Consider the following 21944-nt stretch of genomic DNA (forward strand, 5'->3'; position numbering starts at 1 on the left):
ACAGGGTACGAGAGTTCACACATTTTCCAAATTTTCACTTAATAAGTGGCAGTACTACTACTCAGTGATACCAAGCAGTACTCAGTTCAAATTGAGACGCAATGGCTAATAACCTTAAGCTTTGTGGCCAGTCAACAGGCTTTGAGCGTCTTAATTTAAAGGCCAATGGTGCAGTGTCAGGCTCTGTCCTGCATCTGACATTATTTTGCACTTCTCTACTGAGCGCCAATAAAGACCTCTGGTCTCCTTGGTCACTCATGCTCTATTTGTACTCTCTGCTCCTTGTCTTTGCTGGACTGTGCCTTCACTCGTGCTCTTCCGGTGGCTTAGTTTGGAAATTACATTAACAATCTATTTTGTACAACCACTTAAAATAACATGGTGTCCTTCCAGGTCCAGAGAAAATGGTTTCACCTAGCGAGGTGAGGGTCTAACTTCATCTCACACTATCTTTTTCTTTTTTTTTTTTCTTAAGATTTTATTTATTTATTCATGAGAGACACAGGCAGAGACATAGGTAGAAGCAGGCTCCCTGCTTTGATCTCAGGACCTGGGGGACCTGGGGGACCTGGGGATCACGCCCTGAGCCAAAGGCAGATGCTCCATGGCTGAGCTGCCCAGGTGTCCCTGTCTCATACAATCTTTTAATCAATGCTTTGGTTTTTAAGCCTTAACCTTCATTCTGAGCCTTCAGAGGAAGCCAGGGCCTGGAAATCCAGATACATTCCAGGTTTCTGAAGAGGAAATCCTTTTCCTCCACCAAAAGTGGTTAAATTAAGAACCCTCCCCACCCTAAAGTGACCTGTAAGTCACATAACCATGAATCCATCTTCTTTCCATTCTTTCATTTGGTTTCTTAGCTCCTATTCTTTTCATCCTTGTGGGTTTTTACCACCACTGTCACTGTCACTCTTTGATTCTCTTTCAGTAGGGTTCTAGGAATGGATGTGAGTATTCAATTTGTCATAGTTTATTGGAAGTCTAAAATCTTCCTTCCTTCCTTTCCTTCCCTTCCTTTCCTTCCTTTCCTTCCTTTTCTTCTCTCTCTGTTTCTCCCTAAATAGGAAGACGATCCACTTGGTGCAAAAACCATGCATTTCAGAGTCAGATTCCCTACTTTATTCAAGTCTTGACACAGAGAGAAAATGATACTATTTGTAGAGTATGCTGGGGTGAGGGACAGGAATGGGGTGAACTGACCCGGAGAGAGCCCTCTGCCTTGAGACCCTGATAATCAGTGCCATTGGCACACAGGTATTTAAAGGTGCCCGGGACTGCCAAGCTCTGAGCATTAACAAGGTCTGAATCCTGTTTCGGGGTGGGCATCATTGCAATACAATAGGGGATACTTTGGAATCAAGGGAGCTTACATACCAGGGAGCGGCATTAAGCAACTGGGTAGAAGAGAGGAGGGAGCTGGGGGGTTCAATGGCTTGATTTCTGGGTTCAAGGGGTGGTGAATGTCTTTTGCTATTGGAAATCCTTCGACTGGAAGCCTTGGGAAGGAATCAAGTCGGTGGCAGGTGTCAGGAGAAAGTGTAGGGCCTTGTTTCTCAGTTGAAAGGGAATAACTGAAGTGATTATTTAAATTTTCTTTGGTTTGCATTAGATTTATCTCTGCTCGGTTTAACCTTTATCTCCACGGTATTCTTTTCCTGCAGAGTAATCTGGTTCCAGCTTCTCAAGTTTACAATCCTTCCTGGGGGTCGGGGCTTTCCACTATTTGTCACCTCAGATTTGAGAATACACATCTCTCGGCTTTCAACCCCAAATGCTCGGGCAAACAGGATCCCATCCGGATTTCCCTAGGGTGTAGGACGCAGTGAAGGAGCTTTTAGAAGGTTAAACCCAGGCAGTCATTTACCCTGCCTTTCTCTTCTGCTTTTCCTCACCTTCCTCTTTCTCTTTTGTTTGATTCACTTGATCGCTACTTGGGTCCTCCTTTCCGCTTTGTTTTTTAACAGCATCCAGGAAGGGCCCCCCCAAACTCCAAAGAGGCACCTTGGGAGATGCACCAAGGCCTGTGGGGGAGTCCGGGCCGCAGGGGAGGGGCCCTGGGGGGGCTGGGGGGAGGGGCCCTCTGGGGGGAGGGCCCTTGGGGGGGGCCTGGGGGGGAGGGGCTCCCCAGCCCAGAGGCCGCCGCCCCCCGGCGCTGCAGCCGTCCTGGCTCCTGGAGCCGCTCCAGGTGTTCCGAGCAGGCTCTGAGCTCGGGGAGTAGAGCAGTCGCGGGGCCCCGGGCCGTCGGGTCGCGCCCCAGGCCGGAGAGTCCTCCCCGCCCGCCCCTCTGGGCAGGGGACGCCCCACTGCCCCCTCGCTGACCCCCGGGCGCCGCACCCCCCCCGCGGGAGGCCCCACCCCCCTTGGAAGCCGCCCCCCCCGCGGGAGGCCCCCCCCGGGAGCCCCCCTTCGTCCCCTCTCTGACCCCCCAGAGACCGCCCCGCCCCAGCCCCTCCCTGCCCCCGCCCCCCCCCCCGGGAGCCGACCCCCCCGCCCCCCCCGGGAGCCGACCCCCCAGCCCCCCCCGGGAGCCGACCCCCCCGCCCCCTCCCTGACCCCCAGGAGCCGCCCACCCCCGCGCGGGAGGCCCCCACTCCCCCCCCCCGGGAGCCCCCCCTCCGTCCCCTCCCTGGCCCCCCAGAGACCGCCCCGCCCCAGCCCCTCCCTGCCCCCGCGGGAGCCGCCCCCCCCGAGTCGCCCCGCCCCTCCCAGTCGCCCCGCCCCCCCGCGGGAGCCACCCCCTCCCCCAGCCGCCCCGCCCCCTGCGCCCCGCCCCCTGCACCCCGCCCCGGGCACCCCCCGCCGTCCCCCCCACCCCCGCCCCCCGGGAAGCGCGGTCGGGAGCGCGGGCGGCGCACCTGCGGGGCCGGGGTGCGGGCGATGAAGCCGTCCTGGCTGCAGTGCCGCCAAGTCGCGGGCGCCGGCGGCCTCGGGGGGCCCCTGCCCGGGTCCCGCCCGTCCGCGCGGGGAGCCGGCCCGGCCCGCAGGGCTCGCGTGGGGCCCGGCGCGCGGGGCGGCCTCGGGGGCGCGGGCTGCCGGGCGCTGGCGGCGGGCGGCGAGTACCGGAGCCACTTCGCGGCGGCGGCGGCGGACCCCGAGCGGTTCTGGGGCGCGGCGGCCGAGCAGATCAGCTGGTACAGGCCCTGGACCAGGACGCTGGACGACCGACACCCGCCGGCCGCCAGCTGGTGAGTGCCCCGGGCGCCCCCCCGCCGGCCCCCCGCCGGGGCCGGGCCTGTGTTGGGGAAACCGAGGCCCGAGGTGCGCGGCCCGGCCCCCTGCATCTGCGCGTCACTTCAACTTTACAGGGACGCCGGGGGGCTCGGCGGGGGGGCGTCCCCCAGCCCAGGCTGTGACCCGGGGTCGCGGGATCGAGTCCCCGTCGGGCTCCCTGCGCGGAGCCTGCCGCTCCCTCTGCCTGTGGCTCTGCTTCTCTCTCTCTCTCTTTGTGTCTCATGAATAATTTTTTTTTTTAAGTTAAACTTTACAGTCAACTCTCCTGCCTTCTCTTGAGGGACTGGGTTACCCACTGTGAGCCCCATTTCCCTTAGACCAGAGGTCGTGCGGCGGGGCAGGGCTCCCCCGGGCACCGAGGACGTCGCATGGACTAAAACCAGGGCCTGTCCCCAGGGCCGGCACGGGCCGGCATGGGACACAGCCACGGACACCAAGGCAAGCAGCGTGGGACAAAGGAGGGAAGTATGACCGGGTGTCCACACTGCAGACAGGGAGAGAATGGAGGAAAGGCTTCAGTGAAACCGCACCGCAGTGGGGCTTGGAAGGGTGGGTGTATCGCCTCAAGGTGCACAGGGAGCCCATTCCCAAAGACTCGGGGTGGAAAACAGGCCGCGGTGTCACTGTCGCTCTGGTTGCAAGTAGCTGTGTGGCTGGAAAGGTGGGAGAGGGGGTGGTGGACCAGGGGTTGAGCTGGGAAGGGCTTGGAGTTGATCCATCGCCCTGTTGTGGGTATGAAACCATAATAGGAGGTGCTGCAAAAGTATGCACAGATAGGCCAGGAAATCACAGTAAGAATAATTTTTTTTTTTTTTTTTGTCTAGAGTTGCAGTTATAAGTAGCTGTAAACAGTATTTTTACATTACAACACAACAGAGATACACTGTGGAGTAAATGGCAGCCTTGTCAGGGTACTGAGGGTGAGGGTTAGTTGTGGGTGCTCCTTAGGCCGGGTGGCTAGTCCTTAAGAATGTGGTTGCTATCTGCCAGCCGTTAGGGAAAGAGATTTCCGGTAAAAGTTTGAGAAACACAGTGGGGATTCCCAGATTTCCAAATTCCCAACAGGGAGATGGGGGGGCAGGGGATGACACAGGTTTGCTTTTGACAAATACTTCCTGGTTGAGAGCAGGAGACATGGATGGGAGAAAGGCAAGCCAACCAGGACCCGTTCTGGATGGTCACCGTGACCTCTCTCTGTTGTTTGGGACTATTTACATAGTTTACCTTTTAGAATCTGAGCTCCTTTTCTCTTCTGGTTCCATGTTTTCAGTCGTGTTCGACTGGCCCTCTTTTGTATACCTGGCAGTGACCCAAGCACTCTGTGGATGTGGAGGTCTCCATACCCATATGTGCCTGTGAGCCCTGATGACTGAGAGTGTGGTGGATGAAGCCAGAGACTGGGTTTGAGACCTGGCTCTCCCACTTACTGGCTGTGTGTGCACAGCTAAGTCACTTAATCTCTCTGCTTCAGTGTTCTCATCCATAAATGCAGAAGTGGTCCGAGGATCAAATGGGTAAAGAATTAAGACCATGGTTCGGATGAAACCGACTTGCTAAATGTTGGAGGAGGAGTAGCTGTCCTTGCACTCCTAGAACACAATCATTTCAGGAGCAGGAAACCCTCCTTGTGTTTTTCAGATCAAAGCAGAGATTATGGTCTTTTCTAAGGGTGGGTTCTCAAAGTTCTTTCTGTGTCTGCATATCTGTCATGAAGTGTGGTACTGAAAATTATCTGTGTGACCATCCCCACCTTAAAACCATGTGCAGAGAGAATTTCATTAAAAAGCCATGGGGAGAGAAAAAAAAAAAAAAAAGAAAAGAAAAGAAAAGAAAAAAAAAGCCATGGGGATGTTCCAAGTAAAAACCAGTGAGGACCAGATGTAAGGCAGTGGCAGCGGCAATGGAAGGGAAGCACAGGTTTCTAGAGGGTTGGTTGGGGGTGGGGTTGGTAGGGGCCCTGGTGAGTGCATGGAAGTCAAAGGCCAATCAAATAGGTATTTTATTTTATTATTATTTTTTTAATTTATGTATGATAGTCACAGAGAGAGAGAGAGAGAGGCAGAGACACAGGCAGAGGGAGAAGCAGGCTCCATGCACCGGGAGCCTGATGTGGGATTCGATCCCGCGTCTCCAGGATCGCGCCCTGGGCCAAAGGCAGGCGCCAAACCGCTGCGCCACCCAGGGATCCCCAAATAGGTATTTTAGACCTGGAGTTTTTTGTTTGTTTGTTTGTTTGTTTGTTTGTTTTTAAGATTTTTTGACTTATTTGAGAGAAAGAGACAGCACAAGTGGTGGGGAGGGGCAGAGGGAGAGGAAAAACAGACTCCCTGGTGAGCAGGGAGCTGAATGTGGGCCTGGGTTCCAGGACCCTGAGATCCTGACCTGGGCAGAAGGCAGATGCTTGACCGACTTGATCTACCCCTGTGCTCCTGGACTTGGAGATTGTTTTCTAACTTGTTTTTTTTTCTTTTTTTGTTTGTTTGTTTGTTTTTTATCTCTAATCTCTTGAGTAAATTTTCTAAAATTGTGTGCATTCAATGCTTTCAATGAGGATTTTTGCCAAAGGGTCTTTGTATTTTCAAAAATCCAGTACGTTGTAGATCACTGACATTTGATAAACACTATATCTGAACTCTTCATCTTTGTCCTCTTGGAATCACTTGGCCGTACCTGTTTTATAGCAGCCCAAAAGATCAAAGTGAATAAAGGTGAATCTTTGAGTCTGTATTTACTTCAGCAGCTGTGATTCAGTCTTGCTAAGAATTTTGGTTTACAGAGCAGAGTTGGGCAGGGAACTGCAGGTAGGTCTTAAACTTCATCAATAAGCATTTTCAATTTCAAGTAGAATCCATTAGTGTGTTGGACACCTACTTGCAGATACCCCTCACAGGTTAACAGTATTCTATAAAGTTAAATTCAAGGGCAGGACGAAGATCTCTCTCTCTCTTTTTTTTTTTTTTTTTGTCTTTATATCCCTAGGGTCTGAGGCAGAGCTGATGTATGAGTTTAAAAAATGATAGCAAAATAACAATACGTAGATTTGATGATTTTTGCTTTTATACGTCTTTGGGAGGTGGTAAGGAGATATAGGCACAATTTACTGTGAGAGACACTTGATTATTTTCTTCGTAGCTGGGATCTGGGCAGCGGAGATGTGGAGAGCCAAATCTTCAAGTAAACTGAGGAGGACTTGCTGCAGTTAGCTCTCTTCTCCTAGATGGGGCTGACTTACATGGGATGGAGATCTCTGATGCCCTTTGACTTCTTCTTCATTATAATCCTGCCTGTTTTTCATGAAAGTATACTCACCTCAGGATCTGTAGGCCTATCAAAAGCTCCAGCACATACATGGTAATGCACCTGGGCTTTCACGTGGCATAACTACCCAGCTATCCCTATGTAGTTTACATATGCAGGAGGAGGAACATGGAATAGAAATCTTTAAGGGTGATAAACTGAAGGGACTTGGTCTCGAAAGTGAATAGCCCTGAAAATATATTTCTGGTACCGTAATCTCTGGGATCTTTGAAAAAATAAATCCCAATTACATGTCGGTGCTTTAGGAAGTTGTGAAGAACCACCTTTCTCACAGTTTGATGGTTATTCACATGGTTGACACCTTGTTTTGCGGGTACTAAGGTCTCTATTTTGGAGACTTCGGTGGCAAACTGCAGTCAAAGGTGAAGCAATTAGAATTTCTAGTAATTTCTCCAGTCCTGGAACAACAAAATGGATGTTTTCGTTACTCTCATGAATTAGACATCCTGCTGCCTATTCTGAAATTGAAATCCAGCTGCGATTCTCTGAAGTAAAGATTGGGCAATCCACTTTTGCAATAAGCACTGTGGTTGACTCTTTTGTCTAGGTCATCAGTTTGTTCCTTTCTATGGAAGCATTGCAATCCATTTTTGTTTATTTTTATTTGAATAACATTCCATGATGAGACTGTCATATACTATTTGATTTAGAATTTAACATGTAATAACAGCGACTATAAGCTGAAAAGGAAAGACTCCAACTAAATGTCGGTTCTTAGGAAATGATTTCTGGTTGGTTAATATTTCTTTTTTTTTAATAAGACAAAAATTTTTTAAAATATTTATTTATGTATTTATTTATGTATTTATTTATGTATTTATGTATTTATTTATTTATTTATTTATTTATTTATTTATTTATGATAGACACAGAGAGAGAGAGAGAGGCAGAGACACAGGAGGAGGGAGAAGCAGGCTCCATGCCGGGAGCCCGATGCGGCCTCGATCCCGGCCTCGATCCCGGGACTCCAGGATCATGCCCTGGCCCAAAGGCAGGCTCTAAACCGCTGAGCCACCCAGGGATCCCCTGGTTAATATTTCTATAACGAAAAGCGTATAGGTTTTTCGACATGTGAGATCTCACTTACTAGCTATGAGATAAAGGTTGTTTAATCCCTCCAACTCTTAAAATGGTCCCTAAGAGTTAGACATCAGTCATTCACTTACTGTGTGGACGCTACAGAGAAAATGATGGAAGAGACAGTGAAGGAAGTCACCACATGACAGCAGGGAAGACATACATTAAGCAAATGATCACAAAGCTATTTATTTAGAATTGCAATAGATACTCTGAAATACAGTGGGTAGTGGTGGATGTAGCAAAGCCTCCTCTAGAAGGATCATGGGAGGAGTCTTGAGGAAATGATGCTTAAACTGAGATCCCAATGAGTAGAGATTAGACATGAAACATGGGGAGGAAGATCCCAGGCAAAGAGCACAGCATATGCAAAGGCCATGGGGTATGAAGTAGCCAGTAGTCTGTCTCCCTTATGAATGTATGGGGGATACATTCAAACATCCCCAGCAGATGCCTGAAACCGTGGATAGTACTGAATGCTCATGTACGGTTTTTTTCTATATATACATACCTATAATAAAATTTAATTTATAAACGAGGCACAATAAGAGATTAACAGAAACTAATGAAATAGAACAATCATAACAATATACTGTAATAAACATCATGTGAACGTGGTCTCTTTCTCTCCGAATAGCTTATTGTACTGTACTCACCTCTCTTCTTCTTGTGATGGTGTGAGATGATAAAATGCCTGCATGATGAGATCAAGTGAAATGAATGACATAGGCCCTGTGACAAAATGTTAGGCCTGAGATTGACCTCAGGTTACTGAAACAGTCCTTATGTGAAACCACGGTTAAGGGCGGGGCCGGGGGGGGCACTACTGTACTCAAATTCAGAAGGTAGTTTCAGGATGGTTTTAGAAACCTTCCCTTCATTCCTGGAATGAAGGGAATTTTGCTTATTTTGAAACCTGTTCCTCATTAACAGGTCTTCCTGTTTTTGCAAGTTGAACTTTGTGTGGCTTCTTATCTATTTTTTTTGTTTGTTTGTTTGTTTAGATACTAGAAATTCGTGGAAGAAACTCGGTGGAAAAGCCTGAACGATAAAATAAAGAGCCACTCGGCCAATCTGTATGTTCTTGTTATATACTGTAATGATTCTGTTTCTCTAGGTATCTACACATTTGATTATAAGTTTACAGAGACGATAAGGAGACAGTTGAAAAGGGAGGAAGTAATTAATATTTGTTGATTCACTAAATTGAATTATTCTTGGGTTATTAGGCATTGTGTAAGTAAGCGGTTCAGAGGGGGAAAGAGTTCTTTATCTTGTATTTGTAAGTTTTCTGGGAGTTTGACTTTGTTTCAAAAGAAAACAAGGAAAATATAACGTGGATTTTATGTAACTGGCAAGTAATTTAATTGCCCTACTGAATTTTGGTACTTTGGCAATCAATTAGTCAGCCACATTAAACTATTTGGGAAGATTAGTCTTTTTTTTTTTTTTTTAACTTATTAAGATTCTGTGTATTTTCCTTCATATTTATCAGATTTTGTTAAAATGCTATTTAATTCTGGTTTGAAGGTGAGAGGCTTACCTCAAGATGAAAAATTTGTCCCCTTTTGACAAATTCTAAATGAAATGAATTTATTCATAATATTGTGCACAGTGCAGGCATATTTAAAATTTAAATGATCATTTTTTTAGAAATACAAAAAACATTTTAAGAAGGTACGTGGTCAGCATGAAAAATGGCCTGTTAGAAATCGAGTCCCACAGAACAACCTCATTGATAAAAACCAATTTTAAAAGATGGGCCTTATTTTATATTCTGAAGGTCAGCAGCTTGACCCTGTGCCATATCTAATTTTCTCAGTCCGTCATGCTGCTGAACCTTCAGGACAGAACAGAGTGAACTACAGGAATGCTGCGATTACATAAGCAAGGATGGATTGCCTGACAAATGGCACAATCAATGAACAATGGAAATTCAATCAGCTGTGACCGGATCAACTGCCAGGTGCAGGGGAAAATCCAAACTCTTAGCACCTCCTGGAAGGTGGCTTACTTTTCCTTCCTTCATGCCACATGCTATTAGTTGAGGAAAAAAATCCAGTGGTTGAAGTTAATTTGCTTCTGCTACTACTGCTGCTGCTGCTGCTTTTTTCTTTCTTTTTTTTTTTCTTTCTTTCTTTCTTAATAATTTTACTTTCATAAGCAACAAGCAGCAACTCATTGCTTTCCATTGTGGTGTGACATTCATAAGAGAAATATGTAGGAGGCTAATGAATCTCTGTGACAATATATGAATCTAGTAAGCTCTTTACCTTACAATTTTAGAAGCGTATCTGAATGTGGAACTCAAATCTTTTATCTAAACCATGTAGATAGAGAACGTATAATAAGAGAGATTAATTATGTTTGCTTTTGCTGGAATTATGGCCAAATGAGGTAAAAGTGCATAGAAAGGAGTACTATTCTTATGATATCTAGGAAAGCTGAAGTTTAAGAATTTTGAGTTTTGGGGCACCTGGGTGGCCCAGTCTTTTAAGCATCAGCATTTGGCTCAGGTCATGATCCTGGAGTCCTGGGATCAAGCCCAGAGTCTGCTTCTCCGTCTCCCTCTGCTCCTCCCCCAGCTCGTACTCTCTCTTGCTTATTCTCAAATAAATAAGATCTTTTTTGAGAAAAAAAAATTGAGTTTGAAGTTGTCCAGTTGAAAGTCTTGGAATGGCTAAATAACTAAATAAATAAGCTCTTCCAAATTCTAAGTTAGAGAGTGGTACAATTTAATTTATGGCTTTTAGGTGACTAGTGAATTTTACTGATTTAAAATATAAATTTTTCTAAGTGGGAAAAAAGCAATTAAGTTCTGTAGGTCTTTAACTTAAGAGCTAACTCTGGGAAATAGGAATACCTTCTCCTTAGATTTTGATATTAGAATAAAAGTATTTTCCAAGTATAATCGCTTCAAGACATCTCTCCCAAGTAGATATATCAGGTAAGTTAAAGAACTTTGGGAAGATTTTAAAAAGAATGACTTCTTAGTATCTACAGTAGACATGACCAATGCAGATGTTTGTAAAAAAAAAATTAGTAAGGTAGGTAGTAGTCAAAGGGACATATAATCCGCATTGTTGACTATTTGCTAAATAACTGTAAGCAAAAGCATTGGAGCTTAGAAAGGCCTACTTTTGTACTAATCTAACTTTGCTTCCATGCTACAGTTTTTCTGATTTTCATAGAGTTTTTATTGATTCTCAATTGAGAGTTAAGTGCTTTTCTAAACCACAAATGCCCTGACTTGAACTTCCTCCAAACTCCCTTCCTTAATCAAGGCCAAATGAAGTTTGCCAGTTACCAATGGGGGTTTGTTAGATATGTTATTTTGGTGGGTAGGAGAAAAAAAGTCAAGGATCATCATTATTAGTGGAGAAAACACATGATTCCTGGGTTAAAATTCTGGCTCTACTCTTTGAACAGTGCTTTCCGCCCAAATAATTGTAAAATGAGGGAATTTATAAAATTGGTCTTGGGTGGGTATTATTGTTCAGCGGTATCTGTTCTCTATGTCAGACACGCAAAAGGATTGGATTTCCCCATATACACAGAGTTATGTGGTCAGCTTTGGCTAATGCAGCGAGAGGAGGGTTTGTTACTTCAGGGTGAAGCTTTTATTTGCAAATGCTTCAATCCTGAGTCTTCTGGGCAGCCACGGCCATTGTGTAGCACATCTGGAATAGAAGTAGTCTGGACTGGTGAGCGAAAATGCATTGATAACAAACTGAAAACTGCATTGATAACACCTTGAACCCACAGGGAAGTTGCATGAGTAAGAAATGACCATTGATTTTTGCAAGTTACAGAGAGTTTGCGATTGTTACTGTAGTATAATCCATCCCATCCTTATTTATTGAGAGGGAAATAATAATAACTTTATTGAATTGTTGGGATGATTGGGTACTAGAGTACATAGTGTCCAGCATATAGTAAAAGCACCTAAGCTTTGTGTGTGTGTGTGTGTGTGTGTGTGTGTGCGCGCGCGCGCGCGCCCATGCTATGAGAAGCCAGGTACAATACTGAGTGTTTTCATTATTTAATATTTATAACCACCCTGTGAGATAGGGTCATTTTTTGTTCTGATTTAATATGTGTGGAACTGGAGATATGGAGAGTTTAAGAAACTTGCCTGAACTTACAAAACTAGTAGGTAGCAGATCTAGGATTTGAACCCAGGCAGTCTGAATTTAGCTTCTGTATTTCCTCTAAATATGACATTACAGGGATGCCTGGGTAGCTCAGTCAGCTCAGCATCAGACTCTTGATTTCAGCTCAAGTCATGATCTCAGGGTTGTGAGACTGAGCCCCAGGTCGGGCTCCACTCTGGGCACGGAGCCTGCTTAAGATTCTCTCTTTGTTTCCCTCGGCCCCTCCAACAACCCTTGCCTCTCACACATGCTCTCTCTCTCAAGTAAGTAAGTTAGTAAATAAATAAATAAATACTACATTATAGTGTTTCTATAATAAGAGCCTTAGTTAATTTAATTTAATTTAATTTAATTTAATTTAATTTCAAATTTTTAAAGATTTCATTTATTTATTTATTCATAGAGACACACAGAGAGAGAGAGAGAGAGGCAGAGACACAGGCAGAGGGAGAAGCAGGCTCCATGCAGGGAGCCCAAAGTGGGACTCTATCCCAGGTCTCCAGGATCACACTCCGGGCTGCAGGTGGCGCTAAACCGCTGCACCACCAGGGCTGCCTGCCTCAGTTAATTTTAGCTTTTCTTTCTTTTCTTATCCCTTCTCCACTGAAGGCATTAAAAGTAATTTAAAGCAGCTAGACCCAATTCTTAGAAATATTTGGAAAATATCCATATTATATATGGAGTACTAGATTGATGTTCTTTGAAAAAATGAACTATGTTTTATATGTAAATATTTAATTTACGGTCCAAAAGTTGGGGAGAGGGAGGCTTTATATTAATTGTAACCTACTTTAAAAATGTTTCCTGGATACTAGAAAACAGTATTAACCTTCTCTCTAAAAATGTTCTGTTGGTTTTTGGCTTAAGGAAAATCTATAATGGCCACATTATTCTTTGCTTACAATATGCTTTAATATTACTTTTATTAGAACATGGTGATAAATAGCCTAATTAATTCATCCAAGTATGAATATTTAAAAATTTTCCTTTCTTCCATACTCTCAGTAAAAGAAAATATTGGACTTCTTGTATGTTTGTAATTATGGAGCTTGTTGATTTTATTTACTGCATTTATTACTGATTTACACATTCATATACAGTATTCTTTCCTGTTTTTCTTTCATTGCTTTCCATCTTAATCCTGGTGCTGGGTGGACAAACTTTGATAAATGGCTTATGTTAAGTACAGGGATGAGTTTCTCAGAAATCATATTGCATACATATATATGCAATATCTATCTGCAATATATATCTTATTTTTTGAAATTCAGTACAAGGACAATGAGTTGTGGGCTTTCTTGCTTACCTGTGTTATTCCATAGATGTTGCCAGACTTTGGGGATAAAAATGATCTAAAACTGTTAAATGCTTCCTTTGAGTGTTTAGCAGGTGTGTCACAATAAAACTTGGGGTATCTGTAGAGTCTATAATAGATGAGAAGGGGACTCACGTGTGATTATTCTCTAGCTCATGCCTGAGCTATTTCTTTCTTTTGTGCTGATGTATTATTTCTCAGTAATGGCAATGATAATAGTAACAACTATGGCAATACAAAGGCAGGTAACTAATTACTGAACACTTACCTGCCTCAGGCCCTGCGCTAAAACTATATTCTTCGAATCTCACCAACACCTTATGAAATAGGTATAGTCATAATGCACTTCTATAGCTGTATAAACAAAAGAACAGAGTGATTAAGTGACTCGGTATCTAGTGGTGGACTTAATTTTTCAACCAAGTTGGGTCACTCTATGGAGCATAATTTCTTTTTTTTTTAAATTTATTTTATTTCATTTTTTGGAGCACAATTTCTATAATGAGTTGTAACTACACTCTAACTTCTGTCTCGTTATCATGTGACTGTTTAGATGTCGAGACCTAAGGGGTAGAAAAGAATGAGAACTTTGTTAAAATGCTAAAAACTTTTAATGAGAGATGTAGCTTCCCTTGTCTTCATTTGTCATCTGTGTTTCGTCCACTCTCTCATTTTAGAGGAATTGTAAATCTTCACTGGTTTCCCAGACTCCACTTTTACACATGTTCTTAACTAATTTTTTTTTTCCCTAAAAAGCACATCACCTTGAATCGTGTTTCCCTTTAAGTTAGTTTGGCAAAGAATACTCAGTGCTCATCTCCATCCACCATGCGTCTAACTACAGAAGCTCACACTCCATTGATACTTTCACCAATAATTTAACAAATCATGACTAGGTAATGGAAAGGCAGGGATCAGGTCTCAGGCATCTTTGTATCTACAGTGGAATGCACATATCCTGGTGTATTATCAGTTGCCCTGATTTTGAAACATCACCATGTGCAGATTAATCTTTTCAATCTATCTTCTATCTGGGTTCCTATATAAATTATAGGTAGTTATATCTGAATTATCCATCCTACCAGACCCCAAAATGGCTCATGAATCTTCTTTATATCAAGGCATCAAAGAGTTTGAAATTTTCTTTTTTTTCTGCAAATTTTTATTTAAATTCCAGTTAGTTGGCATGCAGTGCAATATTAGTTTTAGGCATAGAATTTAGCAATTCATCACTTACATTCAACATCCAGTGCTCATCCCCAGTGAAGTGCCCTCCTTAGCACCCATCACCCATTTAACCCATCCTCCCACCACCTCCCCTCCAGTAACCCTAAATTTGATCTCTGTAGTTAAGACTGTTTCTTGGTTTCTTTTCTCCCCCTTGCCCCCTCCCATGTTTGGTTGTTTTGTTTCTTAAATTCCACATATGAGTGAAATAATGCGGTATTTTGTCTTTCTCTGACTGACTTACTTCACTTAGCATAATACTGACTAGATCCATCCACGTTGTTGCAAATGGCAAGCAAGATTTCATTTTTTTTTATGGCTGAGTAATATTCTCTTGTATATCTATACCACATTATCCATTCATCAGTTGATGGACATTTGGGCTCTTTCCAATATTTGGGTATTGTTGATAATGCTGCTATAAACATGGAGGTGCATATATCCCTTTGAATCAATATTTTTGAATCATTTATGTAAATACATAATAATGCATTTGCTGGGTCATACGATAGTTCTATTTTTAACTTTTTGAGGAATCTCTGTACAATTTTCCAGAGTGGTTGTGCTAGTTTGTGTTCTGTATGGGTCTAAGTTTCATAATGAGGCAGTTGGCTCCCTTTGCTTCTCTTTAGCTCACTTATCTTGAAGTTGTAGTAGAGACTAATTTACAGTCAGCATGAGTTTTTAATTGTCAAGCCAAAGACACACACATTAATTATGAAAAGGTAAATATCCTACTTACATGGTACAGACCAAGTATCCATGCGAGTATGGACTGAAAAAGTTGTCTCTCTGGCACATATCAGATTCCAAGCATTTCAGATTTAAGAGTTGGACCAATTTAAGAGTTACCAGATTGTCATTTATTAGTCATTTTGTAGTCAATAAGTTAACCAAATAAACCAAATTTTATTGACCAAATGAAAATCATTGGTAAAAAGTGATAAAAGATGAATGGTGAATGATCTTACTTATATGTGGAATCTAAAAGATGAAACAAATGAACAAAACAAAACAAAAACCCAAGTTCATAGATGCAGAGAACAGATTTGTGGTTGCCAAAGTGGGGATCAAAAGGGTGTTGATGAAATGGGTACAAACTTCTGGTTATAAAATATGTGCCATGGGGTGTAATGTACAGCATGGTGACTATACTTGATAAATAATACTGTATTGCATATTTGGGAATTGCTGAGAGTAAATCTTAAAAGTCCCCATCACAAGAAAAAAGAAAAAAATTATAACTCTGTGTGGTGATGGATGATAAGTAGAGTTACTGTGGTAATTATTTTATAGTGTATACAAATGTCAAATCATTATATTTTATATCTGAAACCTATATAATGTTATATGTCAATTATGCCTTAATTTAAAAAGAATTTAAAAAAGTGATAGCAATGAGATAATACAAAAATATTATTTTTCTAGGACACACTTATGATTTTGCTATGATGATATATATCTTACTATTGTTATTTGAAGTAAAAGTTGATCATATTCTGTTAAGAGCTTGAATTTTAGAAAATATGAAATTAATTTATTATTGTTTTAAAATGTTGGATCCTGACTGTTCAAGATCTTCTACTATTTACTATAAACATTTCATTATTTCACCTGAATACTTCAAGAGCTGTTTGAAATGGGATTTGTAATTACAAGCTTAGTAGATTTAATTTGATAAAATTTTCTCTGCTTTAGGTTTAATTAACTTATAAAAGAATTAATTTTTAAATTTATAATTGATAAAAAACCCTTTAATTAGAAAGATTTTCTTCTTATTAAATATCTAGTTATTTCAAAGTCTATATCTGATAGAAATAATAGTGCTCTTTAGTCAAAATCTCTGGTCCTAGAATATAATTTTACTCTATTGTGTGTTTGTATGAGTGAGTGTGCACACGTGTGTATGTGTTAGTGTGTGTTAAAGTGTTAGAGAATATAAAATGTATTACCACAGTAATAATGATACTCCTTACCATAGTTTTTTAATTTCTCAAGCACATACATTCTTTTTTTTTATAAATTTATTTTTTATTGGTGTTCAATTAAGCACATTCATTCTTAAAGAAGAATTTAGGGAAGATTAAGCAACTTACATTTACTTGGCATGCAGGTGGCAGATCTGGGATGAAAAACTAGATCTGTTTAAAGCTTTAAAGTGTATCAGCTTAGCACTGTATCATATTCCTCTCCAATTAGTCCCATCTTATTATTATAAAACCAGTGTTACAGATTTAAAAACAAGCCTGGTGCATATAAACATTTATATACACACATCCATGTTGGTTGGCCTGTTATATTTATAAAAGCCGAGTTTGTTGGCTCTAGAATTTATTCATTCATCAACTTAACTTTTTCCTGCATCCTTTCCTTCTGTCTCTTGTTCACTCATCAAACATTTATCAACTATGCCTTCTACAAGCAGGAACTATTCCAGGTGCTGAATGAGATTCCAGATAAGAGTGTAACTTTGAAGAACAACTTCATACATCAAAGGGAAAAAAAAGTGTTTTTGCTTGCAATAAGATCACTTTCATTTTCCTGTTTAAAAAAGAGTAATCACGAGTGATGTGGATTATCTAGTTACAATTTTCTGAAAATATGGGCGTTAAAATGTGTTTTACTTTAGAGTCAGCTCTACTCTGAATTGCCTTTGATTGCTGAGGTGTTAATAACTAGAGGATACATCCTCACATTTTGATCAACAGTAGCCCCTTTCTAACTAACGAATCTTTCATAGTTAAAAGAATCATCCAGTTTTGATTTTATCCATTTGTACAGCGTCTCATTTTCTGCTAGAGGTGCTAACACAAAGAAGGTGAAGAAAAGTCAACTAACAGCAAAGAGAATAAAGGGAAATAGTGGACTTAGCAGGAAATGGAGGCAGCACTGTATTCAAGTTTCAAATTATGGAAATGTTAATGGAAAATGTTTTATTTGTGAATGTAATACGCATGTTAGCTGTTGGGGGGATTGGCAAGGATAAAGCAAAGATAGAGTTTTTTATACTGTTCTAAGATTATTTTGAGGATAGGGCTAGGGAAAAAGAGCATAATAAAGTTTTTAAGTTATCCTCAATGGTATTGAGATAGTCAAATTAGATTTATCTTTGTAGATATATCTATAGCATGGTTGTGTCTATAAAGTTGTTTTGGTGAGAGGTGAAGGTGGAAAGCTGGATGAGATATAGTGTGCTTTTTAAATAAGCAAGCAGAGATTTTATCATCACAAGGCCTAGATTTGAGACCTAGGTGTGAGTTGATGTTGTCTCTTTATTGACACTGCTTTATTCCAAAATAATTTTGATCAAAATTTAGGTTTGATGGCCATCAAGGAGGGCACTTGATGTAATGAGCATTGGTTATTATATGCAACTGATGAATCACTAAATTTTTCCTCTGAAATTAATTTAAAAAATTAGATTTATACTTTTTTTTCCATAAAGAAGCAGTATTTCTTTAAATTCTAGTTGGTAAAGCTGAAATAGGTGGAAATCAACTGTAGTTCAATATCTCAATACATTGTCAGTGCATATCTTGGTATATTTTGCATTCTTCCCTTCATTCTTTTTATTTTATTTAAAAATTTTCATTTTATAATAATTAGAGACTCAAAAGAAGTTACAAAAATAGTACAAAGAGATTGTTTGTACCCATCACTAAGCTTTCCCCAATGGTAGCATCTTACACAACTAGTACGTTATCAAAACCAAAGTTGACATTGGTACAGTACAATTAACTAGACTATAAACCTTATTCAGATTTGCAGTTTGGGCACACACATTTTTTTGTGTATGTGTTTTGCCTTTTAAAAATCTATAGGTCTGTCAGTCTGTTTGATTCTTTAGGTCTCTGTTTTTGTTCTTATAGGTAAACAATTATATCATCCATACTTCCACTTGTAATAAGGTGTGATTTTTCCATTTGCTATTCTTCTATTCCATGATTTTTAATGTTTGCAGAATGTTTAAATATATTGGGTGAATGTAAAGTTTTTAATTTCACAATCCTTCATGGTGATTTCTCCTTACTTGCTACTACAAACAGGCAGATACATCTTTGGACACAGCATTTCAAAGATTTCTCTTTCTGTCTCTTTCTTTCCTTTCTTCCTGCTGAAGAATTCTTAGAAGATTTCCAGATCAAAGAAAAATTACGTACTTTCTAATGTATATTGTCAATTTTTATCTCCAAAAATTCATATTGTGCATAAAGTCTCACAACCTTCTTCCTTATGAAATATTTAGAGAATAAATAAAGAAGATAATTTATTGGACACTGAACACTGGCCTGTTTAAAACCTTAATGTTGTGGGGCATCTGGGCGGCTCAGTGATGGAGTATCCTCTGCCTTTGGCTCAGGTCATGATCCTGGGGTCCTGGGATCGAGTCCCGCATGAGGCTTCCTGCAGGGAGCCTGCTTCTCCCTCTGCCTATGTCTCTGCCTCTCTCTTTTTATCTTTCATGAATAAATGAATAAAATCTTTAAAAACAGATCTTAGTGTTGCGTCACATTTGCCTCAAATATTTTTCTTTGAAGCAGTAAAACAAAATTGATGCCCTCTTTGTGTCTCTCTCAATTACAGTCTTTGTAGAAACAATCTCAGAATAATTCAGTGGCTCAATGGGAAGAAAAAGTTCTCCTCAGACATTCTAGAATGACTGATTGTATTCCTCCTCTTTAATAAGAGCTTGTATTAAACGTCTCTCTGTGGACGTGAGCTAAGTATTGTGCAGAATGAGTTAATGAATGTGGTGTCTGCCTTCTGGGAGCCTCAGCTGTAGAGGAGAGTGTCATCAGAACATTGTAGTGTGTCATTCTGTGTGAGTTATAGCCTTAAAGAGAAAGGAATGGATAGTTAAGATGAATATGAAAATAGGAAAAAAAAATAAGTCTTGAAGTCCTCAGATTTTGAGCACATTAGTTTTAATCCTTACCTATTTCTCACCTCTCTTCACATTTCACCCTAACCAGAGTGAAGGAGCATCATGTTAACAAATTGACTTCCTTCTCCTCTCCATGGTACTTGGGCTGCTCTCTCTTCTCTTTTCTCCCTCTTCTTAATTTTTTTTTTCATTTTTTTCTTCATCACTTCATCACTGTTATAAGGATTAAATACTGAGAGGCATCGTCTCTTCCCTCCAACAAATACTGGTTGGCGTTGGAGTGCGGTGCCACCTCTTAACCTTATTGGTTCTCTAGATAGTTTTGAGATGTCATGATTACCTGCTTGGAGACCCCGTGGGCCCTGGTCTATGGGTCTGGTTTTCTAGGAACCTGCTCTGGTTTGGAGTCTAATTCCTTACATGCTTATCACGACTTATTTCTGAGTTGGTTGATTGAGGACCTCTGCTCCTAAGAGTATCCTAATGCTCTTTTGGAAAGGGCTGACTGATGAAATTTGCTTCCCTTTAAAATGCACTTTTAAATTTATATTTATTTATGATTATATGTCAATCTTAATGAACTCATGCTTTGAAATTTAAACATGTTTTGATTGGATCTTTGGCATTTGACCTTTAATATTCAATTAATTGTAATTTTATCTTTTAGTTTTACGAATTCTATTTCTCTTTGCTTAAAACTCTGTTTTTTACTTGCATTTCCTCTAGCATAAAAATGAAACCCACAAGATAAAATGGTGACTTCACTCTCAGCTTTGACTTTAACTGTCAGGCATGACGCACAACCTATGAATCTTTAAGATCATTCATTCATGCCTCTTCTCTTCATTGACAGTGGGTAAAGTTCAGATAACAGGTATTGATTTCTTGAGAGCCATTCTTTTTATTCTTTTTCGTGTTGGCTGTGTTTCTCACCATTGGCAATTCACTCCGTTTTAATCCGAGATGATCTGGTGGTGGTGCGGAGGCCTGGGCTGTCCTTTTATGTTGAGATGGGACAGTCAGTGTCTAGGGCTGGTGGCTGGGGCCAGGTTCTGGGTGTATGTACTCATGTATAAAGGATCAGTGGGGCTAAAGAATGTCTCTCTCTTTGTGTTAGGTTTCTCTGTTAAAATAATTGTCCTATAGAGAGATGTGCTTTCCAAGTACTTTTATAGAAACAATATCCCTAGTGGTTAAATTAACATAAGGTTATTATGCTGCCCCAAGTAAGCAATTACCCAATTTGGAGGGTTTCCTGGAACAGTCAGTTGATACCGCTCAAGGCCAAGTATCTGTAATTTAGATGAGATGTCCCTGTGTGAATAAAGCAATATGATGCCCTCTTAAAAATGCTTAAAGCCTTCTCTGTTTGTGTGCAATAGTAGTCTTTTGAGCCAGTCACTGTTTTTACTGAGCTTTTACCTCATGAGACTTTTTCTTATTTGTGTTAATGTGTCAGAAGAGTACTACTTCAGTTCACATTCATTCACAGTGGCAGGCATTTATTTAAAAATAATTATTGAGCATTTGCTGTGTGCCATTAATGAGCTAGCACGTGGTCTCTGCCCACAGGAAACAGCCTCTAGTAAAGGTACAAGAATTACTCGAATAAGCACGCAGACATGTATAATTGGAGATTCATCACATTTGCCTTTGAGTCAGAAATCCTGGGTTGCAGTCGGCCACATGTTAGTTTTGTAATTCTGGGGAGTCATTTGACTTCTCTGAGGCTCATTTCTCATCTATAACATGAGAATAACAATGTTATTAAGGGATAGTGTGTGGATTAAATGATTTGATATATATAAATTACCAGACGCAGAACCTGGCATATTGGTGATTAACAAAATATTCCTTTTCCTATTTCACAACCTCTTTTTCTTCTTATTTCAGGTCTTCCTTAAAGACAACATAAATTTGACATCTAGAGATGAAAAAAAACCCTGTTTTCTTTGATACCATCCTTCCTCCTACTTCTAGTTCCTTTTTGATTTGTTTCTACAATAGTTCCTCTTCCACCGTATTTTCATTTCTTACTTTGCTCTTCTTGGCTAGTCAGTAGATGCTAACTGATTCCATTTCCTCATTTGCCTCTCAGGTTTGACCTGGAATCCATTTCTAAGCAGGGCATTCTCCGGCTCTAGACCTTGAAATGGCCTGCCCTTCCCTAACAAGGCATTCCAAGCTTTTAGATAAGGCTTGCATTGATCTCTGTTGTCTTGGCTCCTGTTCTGCTCCACCCTAACCTCTCCTGCTTCAGCAGCATGAATGCACTTGTACTTCTATTTTTTTTTTTTTTTTGCACTTGTACTTCTAAAACAGAAACTGAGCTTTGCCTAATTTTTGTATTCATCTCACTTGCCATTGCCACTAAAAACTAATATCTCCATTAATTTTCATTGCCTCCCCGCTCAGCTACCTTCACTTTTCATCCTTTTAATAAAAGCCAGTGGAAAGATTGGCACAAGCTAAAGAAAAGCCAGAGCATCCCCCTCATCTTTATAACCTCACTTCTCAGCCATGTTGTCTGAACTCCAGGTTCTCTTCTCCCTTATACACCTGCATCCACTGCAGTGGCCCCAGTGCTCCTCTCCGTACCTGAATTGCTCTCCCCAAAGATCACCAATACCTACTTGTTCCTTAATTCAATGGAATGAACTGAAGTCCTTACCCTATTTGATCTCTCTTCGGTATTTGATGCCGGGGACCACCTCTGCCTCCTTGCAGTTCTCTACCG

General features: G+C 41.2%; 1 protein-coding gene across 3 annotated transcripts in view; it reads left to right on the plus strand.

Moving 5' to 3' along the window:
• The first annotated feature begins 2810 nt into the window (after positions 1–2810).
• Positions 2811–21944, plus strand: part of ACSS3 (acyl-CoA synthetase short chain family member 3) — a 141669-nt gene continuing 122535 nt past the window's right edge. Inside the window, exon 1 of one of the 3 annotated variants that reach the window (XM_072724503.1) lies at positions 2811–3185. In XM_072724503.1, coding sequence (XP_072580604.1) covers positions 2878–3185 — 308 coding nt within the window. In that variant the 5' untranslated portion in view covers positions 2811–2877. Of the gene's footprint in view, positions 3186–8635; positions 8703–21944 lie in introns of those variants that run through there. The other 2 variants (XM_072724502.1, XM_072724504.1) reach the window with 2 other exon arrangements.

Source organism: Vulpes vulpes, chromosome 10 (genome assembly GCF_048418805.1).
Source record: "Vulpes vulpes isolate BD-2025 chromosome 10, VulVul3, whole genome shotgun sequence".
Lineage (NCBI taxonomy): Eukaryota > Metazoa > Chordata > Mammalia > Carnivora > Canidae > Vulpes > Vulpes vulpes.